Raw genomic sequence first — 7710 nt, 5'->3', positions numbered from 1 at the left:
CGTTCTCCGTAAAAATATGTGGAATCTATTCATAATGCATAAGTTGTGTTAAAGTAATTTATATGAAAAAGCGCTTATGTGTCGGAGCTATAAGAATACATACGAAGAATATTTTGCAGCGCAGTGTAGTGCAGCAGAATGGGGCCGTAGCTTTACGCAAAGTATACCTCCATTGTTAACAACACTACGGTCGATCGAAAAAGTATCGCAATTACAGTATCGAGTATAAAATATCGGTATAGAATGTTTGCCAACTATAGTTCTAGATAAGGTTCATTTCACCACACCAAGGAGTACCGAAATCAAAAAGAAGATAAGGTTAAGCTGATAAAGACCATAATTATGATAGCGAGAGATTGGTTTAGTGAGCAGCAGCAAGATTTGTGGCCGGGACAAGCGTTTTCTCTAAAAGTTATTAAGTTTGTACATGAAGAGAAATCGAAATATCAAAACATTAAAATCCTGGAAACGTGAGTATGCCGTACGGTGATATTTGGAAAACGCAAAAGCAACTTAAATGCTAGTGAGGAGCTGACGCAGTTTTAGATACAATGTGAGGCAGTTAACTTGGTAATACTTTGGGTAATAGTCTAGTTGAGGGGTCGACTGCTAATACCCTACGAAAAATATCGAGTGAGGTGTCAAAAGACGCGTATTAATCTCGAGAATTTCGAAGGCGGAAAAGAAAAACTTTATCTCTGTCCGGAGATATTTGCAGTTGAAGTTGGCGATTTCCACGTTGTTGTTAGTTGAGGGGTCGACTGCTAATACGCTACCAAAAATATCGAGAGAGGTGTCAAACGACTCGTGTTGTCATCAGTATTAATAATCCGAAGGCGGAAAATAAAAATATTAACTTGTTCAAAAGATATTAACGAAAAACCGAAAAAAGACCCGCGGGTACCTCCGAAACCGGGGGTCGCATCCATAGTATTTTTGCGCAGAACACCTTTCTGAGTTGGCGGCCTTCGGCCGCGCTTATAAAAAATACCCTTGGGCTACGCCATGCCAAGTCCGGGTGTGTGGTATAACCGTGGCTACCGCCACGGTAATGCACAAATTTTTTTGTGGGTACAAACACAACAACAACCACATGGAAATCGCCAAATTCAACTGCAAATATCTCCGAACAGAGATAAAATGTTTCTTTTCCGCCTTCGGATTATCGTTCTCGAGATTAATACGCGTCTTTTGACACCTCACATGATATTTTTGGTAGCGTATTAGCAGTCGACCCCTCAACTAGACTATTACCAAAAATACTATGGATCCGACCCCCGGTTTCGGGGGTACCCGCGGGTCTTTTTTCGGTTTGTCGTTAATATCTTTTGAACGCTTTAAAATATTTATTTTCCGCCTTCGGATTATTAATACTGAAGTCAAGACGCGTCGTTTGACACCTCTCTCGATATTTTTGGTAGCGTATTAGCAGTCGACCCCTCAACCAGACTATTACCCATATTATTTTTGCGCAGAACACCTTTCTGCGTTGGCGGCCTTCGGCCGCGCTTATAAAAAATAACCCTGGGCTACGCCATGCCAAGTCCGGGTGTGTGGTATAACCGTGGCTACCGCCACGGTGATGCACAAATGTTTTTGGGGGTACTAACAACAACAACCACATGAAAATCGCAACTTCAACTCCAAATATCTCCGGACAGAGACAAAATTTTTCTTTTCCGCCTTCGGATTATTGTTCTCGAGATTAATACGCGTCTTTTGACACTTCTCTCGATATTTTTTGACGCGTATTAGCAGTCGACCCCTCAACTAGACTATTACCCGGGTACCTCCGAAACCGGGGATGGGATCCATAGTATTTTTGCGCAGAACACCTTTCTGCGTTGGCGGCCTTCGGCCGCGCTTATAAAAAATAACCCTGGGCGGTATTTAATTTAATTTATTTATTATTACGGCTGTTTAGGCCTAAAACTTAAACTACTAAGTAAAATTCATTATTATGTACATATATCATTTATTTCTATTGAATATGCTGTTGGAATGCCATGTGATTCCGATCAGCATATTTACTGGCGTGACAAACGGACGAGTCTGGGAGCCAATCATTTAAAAAAGGTTGGAAAGGACGCGTTTCCAATCCTCCAGGGCTCCCAGCTTAAGACAGCAAAATTTGGAACTTATATTTTTCAATTATATTTGTATTTTAAGCTGTCGGAATGTATTGGTCTCCGATTAACACAGCTAAACATGTCTTTGGATGTTGGAAATTGAAAATAAAGTGCACCCAATCACCCCTCAACTTTGTTTAGTGAAGACGCTGTCGGAATGCATGAAGATTCCGTTCAGGACAGCTCAAAAAATAATGGGAGTTTGAAAAGGACGTGTTTCCAATCCCCCCTGCTCCAACTTTAGTTTGACCTTATTTTAATTACACATCATATAATTTTATTGTTATATTAATGCTGTCGGATTGCGAGTGATTCCGATCAGCAACAGTAAATGTAGGCTGAAAATACCGAATTCCAGCGAAATTTGTTGTTGGAACTGTCTGGAGTTACAGGTGGCGACTGATTTTCTTTTCCTTAGGGCCGGGTGCATTGTATTTTGCTACTACCAATATTACCATTCCCTTTTCGCGCTCCAGTATCGGTATATCAAGTAAAAAAATAAATGAAAAATAACTTTTATCTTATTGGAAGGGTTTTACAGTGCTCCAATAAACTTTTTTTAAAAGTATTGAAGTTATTACTACTTTTTATGTGATTAGGAAGTTCATTGAAATATTTCAGGCCCTTATAAAATATATTTTGCTTGTCCACTTCTGTTTTGAAAAGAGGTAATCTAAACTTTTTGTTTTTTCTGATTACGTATGAATGTGCATCATTTACATATCTAAGCTTTTCGCTGAGGTATGTTGTTAATTTACCGTGCTTAATATTAAATACAAATTTCATACTGTGGTAGAATATGAGCTGTTTTATACTCAACCAGTTTAGTGCTTCTATCATGTTATTAATGGGAGTATCATACCTCATGTTTAATATAAATCTCATAGCTTTAGTTTGCATAACTTGTAGCTTATCTACCTGAGTTACATTGGTCATAAAGAATATTGTGGGACAATATATAAAATGCGGCTCTATGATGGATTTATACACTTTCAGTTTGTATTTTCTACTGATAAATTTGCATGACCTCTTCCAAAAACCAATTTTCTTGCCTATTTTGGCAACTATATAATCAATATGATCATTAAATTTTAATTTATTATCAATTTGAACCCCTAAGTACTTGAAAGTTTTAACTTCGTTAATGTTTGAGTTCATTATTTTTAGCTCAATATTACAAGATTCCTTATTGATCGCTCTAGATATGACCATAAAATGGGTTTTACTAACATTAAGTTTAAGCTTATTGTTACAACCACCTGTATAGGGTGTTCAAGTCTTCCTGCATTTTGCTCCTAGCTAACATGACATCAATTTCACTTACTTCGAGCAATGCGTCATCCGCAAACAACCTTATTTTACTATGTTTTAGCGCCGAAGATATATCATTTATATATATGTTAAATAGGACCGGTGCCAAAACCGATCCTTGTGGCAATCCAATTCCTGTCAATACCTCATCCGAGACAACCGACTCAATGGCTGTTTTTTGTCTTCGGTTACCTAAAAAGCTCTGAAACCACTGCAGCTGTTGTTGTTGTTGTAGCAATGCTCGCCCCACCTAATAGCCGCGACCGATCACAAATTGTCATCAATATCCTCTAACGGGAGTCCAAGGAAACTTGCCGTTTCAACAGGGGTGGACCATAAGGAAAGGGGTGTTAGAGGCGTTGGTTCCACATTACAATTGAAGAGAAGGTTGGTGTCATGTGGGGACACATTGCAAGCGGGGCATACATTTTGTATGTCGGGGTTGATTCTGGATAGGTAAGAGTTTAACCTGTTACAGTATCCAGAACGAAGTTGCCCCTAATTCCAATTTTTTCTAATTTTTTAATCATTATATTTCTGTCTATAGTTTCAAATGCTCTCTTTAAGTCGATAATAGTCTAGTTGAGGGGTCGACTGCTAATACGCGTCAAAAAATATCGAGAGGAGTTCAAAAATTTTGTCTCTGTCCGGAGATATTTGGAGTTGAAGTTGGCGATTTTCATGTGGTTGTTGTTGTGTTAGTAGCTCCAAAAAAATTTGTGCATCACCGTGGCGGTAGCCACGGTTATACCACACACCCGGACTTGGCATGGCGTAGCCCAGGGTTATTTTTTATAAGCGCGGCCGAAGGCCGCAAACGCAGAAAGGTGTTCTGCGCAAAAATAATATGGATCTCACCCCCGGTTTCTGAGGTACCCGCGGGTCTTTTTCCGGTTTTTCGTTAATATCTTTTGAACGAGTTAAAATTTTTATTCTCCGCCTTCGGATTATTAATACTGATGTCAAGACGCGTCGTTTGACACCTCTCTCGATAATTTTGGTAGCGTATTAGCAGTCGACCCCTCAACTAGACTATTATCCCCTGGGCTACGCCATGTCAAGTACGGGTGTGTGGTACACAATTTTTCTTTTTTGGGGTACACCACATGAGAATCGCCAACTTCAACTGCAAATATCTCCGGACAGAGATAAAATTTTACTTTTCCGCCTTCGGATTATTGTTCTCGAGATTAATACGCGTCTTTTGACACCTCACTCGAAAATTTTGGTGGGACCGTAAACTGCACTACTACCAGCAACTTAAATGCTAGTGAGAAGCTGACGCAGTTTTAGATACAATGTGAGGCAGTTATCTCGGTAATACTTTACAAGACAGTGCACCGCCTAATTATCCAAAACGCGTCTTGAAACCTCCCTTGATCTTTTTGGACGTGTATTAAGTGTTGTTGTTGTTGTTGTAGCAGTGCTTCGCCCCACCTAACAGCCGCACCGATCACAAATTGTCATCAATATCCTCTAACGGGAGTCCAAGGAAACTTGCCGTTTCAACAGGGGTGGACCATAAGGAAAGGGGAGTTAGAGGCGTTGGTTCCACATTACAATTAAAGAGATGGTTGGTGTCATGTGGGGACACATTGCAAGCGGGGCATACATTTTGTATGTCGGGGTTGATTCTGGATAGGTAAGAGTTTAACCTGTTACAGTATCCAGAACGAAGTTGAGCAAGAGTGACACGCGTTTCCCTGGGGAGTATGCGTTCCTCTTCTGCGAGTTCTGGATACTTTTCTTTAAGTACTGGATTCACCGGGCAATTCCCGGCATAAAGGTCCGACGCATGTTTATGGAGTTCACCAAGGACCTGCTTGTGTTTTTCGCTTCATACGGCTGGGTTCTCAGGTGCCGTATTTCCTCAAAATGCTTACGGAGATGACTCCTTAAGCCCCTAGGCGGTGCTGGTTCATCAATCAGATGTATGTTGGGATGCTCAGGTTTCTGGGTATTCAACAGGAACTGTTCTGTTTGGTCAGCATCTCATTTCTCTTCCTGATGGGGAGTATTCTCGCCTCATTATGCAGATGGTGTTCTGGGGACATAAGAAGACAGCCCGTCGCGATTCTGAGAGCAGTATTTTGGCAGGCCTGTAGTTTCTTCCAGTGGGTGGTTTTTAGGCTTGGCGACCATATGGGTGACGCGTAGCACGTAATCGGCTGGCTAATTGCTTTGTATGTGGTCAAGAGCGTTTCTTTATCTTTTCCCCAGGTACTGCCAGCAAGGGATTTGAGGATTTTATTACGGCTCTGAATTCTTGGAACAATGGCGGTTGCGTGTGCACCAAAATGTAGATCCTGATCAAACGTCACACCCAAGATTTTGGGGTGTAGGACAGTCGGTAGCGTAGTGCCATCGACGTGGATGTTCAATATGGTCGACATTTGGGGCGTCCATGTTGTAAATAAGGTCGCGGAAGATTTAGTCGGTGACAATGCCAGGTTTCGCCAGGCGAAAAAACTGGAGAGATCAGAGAGATAGCCGTTTATTTTATTGCATAGCTCATCGATCTCTGGCCTGGGCCTGTGGCCATTATTGTGCAGTCATCGGCGTAGGAAACGACTGTGACTCCTTCCGGTGGTGAAGGTAGCTTAGATATGTAGAAATTAAACAAAAGCGGGGATAGGACACCACCCTGTGGCACCCCTTGTTTAATTCTCCTTTGTTTTGATGTTTCGTTTCTGAATTGCACCGATGCCTGCCGACCACCCAGATAATTTGCGGTCCACCTTTTAAGACATGGGGGAAGGGTAGACCCTTCCAGGTCTTGCAGTAACGAGCCATGGTTGACCGTATCAAAAGCTTTTGATAGGTCTAGCGCTACGAGTACTGTTCTATGGTGGGGGTATTGATTCAAACCGCAATTTATCTGGGTGCTAATGACATTTAGCGCGGAGGTAGTGCTATGGAGTTTTCTGAAGCCATGCTGATGAGGGGCTAGCTGCAAATGTGCTTGGAAATAAGGGAGCAAAATGGCTTCAAGCGTCTTTGCCACTGGCGATAGGAGAGATATCGGACGATATGACTCACCTACGTTAGCTGGTTTCCCAGGCTTTAGTAGTGGGACCACCTTGGCCATTTTCCATTTCTCGGGTATGACAAAGGTGGAAAGAGACAGGTTGAAGACATGCGCTAAATATTTGAAACCCTCTTTCCCTAGGTTTTTAAGCATCGGCATGGCTATGCCGTCTGGGCCCACTGCTTTGGATAGTTTAGCGCGACCAAAGGCGTCCTCAACCTCTCTAGCGGTGATGGTAATTGGTGACGCGCTGAATTTGTGTTTATGTGCGTGTCTATTGGCTCTCCGTCTATCTTTGTCGACCGTAGGATGCATTATATATTGTCGGCAGAAAGCGCTCGCGCATTTTTTCGCATCCGACAGCACCTTATCGCCAAAGGCGATGGAAACTTTGTCTTTGTGCACTTCAGCGCTACGAGTACTGTTCTATGGTGGGGTTTTGATTTAAACGAATTTATCTGGGTGCTGATGGCATTTAGCGCGGTGGTGGTGCTATGGAGTTTTCTGAAGCCATGCTGATGACAGGCTAGCTGCAAATTTGCTTGGAATTAGGGGAGCAAAATGGCTTCAAGCGTCTTTGCTACTGGCGATAGGAGAGATATCGGACGATACGACTCTCCTATGTTAGCTGGTTTCTCAGGCTTTAGTAGCGGGACCACCTTGGCCATTTTGCATTTTTCGGGTATGACAAAGGTGGAAAGAGACAGGCTGAAGACATGTGCTAAGTATTTGAAACCCTCTTTCCCTAGGCTTTTAAGCATCGGCATGGCTATGCCGTCTGGGCTCACTGCTTTGGATGGTTTAGCGTGACCAATGGCATCTTCAACTTCTCTGGCGGTGATGGTAATTGGTGACGCGCTGAATTTATGTTTATGTGCGTGTCTGTTGACCCTCCGTCTATCTTTGTCGATCGTAGAATGCATTATATATTGTCGGCAGAAAGCGCTCGCGCATTTTTCGCATCCGACAGCACCTTATCGCCAAAGGCGATGGAAACTTTGTCTTTGTGCTTAGTCGGATTCGATAGGGACTTTACGGTGGACCAAAGTTTACCCACACCGGCAAAGAGGTTACAACCTCTTAGGTGCTCCTCCCATTTCGCCCGTTTGTGTTCATCCACAAGCAATCTGATGCGTTGGTTTATATCCCTTATTTGGGGGTCGCCTGGGTCGAGCTGTCTTATAAGGGTACGTTCTCTCGCTAAATTTGCGGCCTCCGCCGGGAAGTGAGGCCGAATTTCGG

At 42.7% G+C, this 7710-nt stretch overlaps 1 protein-coding gene across 2 annotated transcripts in view; it reads left to right on the top strand.

Annotated features, from left to right (window-relative positions):
• The first annotated feature begins 202 nt into the window (after positions 1-202).
• SpdS (Spermidine Synthase) overlaps positions 203-7710 on the top strand; it is a 183453-nt gene continuing 175945 nt past the window's right edge. The window contains exon 1 of one of the 2 annotated variants that reach the window (XM_067759982.1): positions 203-470. In XM_067759982.1, the coding sequence (XP_067616083.1) occupies positions 343-470 (128 nt within the window). In that variant the 5' untranslated portion in view covers positions 203-342. The remainder of the gene's footprint in view (positions 471-7710) is intronic. The other variant, XR_010948690.1, reaches the window with a different exon arrangement.

Source organism: Eurosta solidaginis, chromosome 1 (assembly GCF_040869045.1).
Source record: "Eurosta solidaginis isolate ZX-2024a chromosome 1, ASM4086904v1, whole genome shotgun sequence".
NCBI classification, from domain to species: domain Eukaryota; kingdom Metazoa; phylum Arthropoda; class Insecta; order Diptera; family Tephritidae; genus Eurosta; species Eurosta solidaginis.
This window is presented reverse-complemented; position numbering and strand designations above follow the sequence as displayed.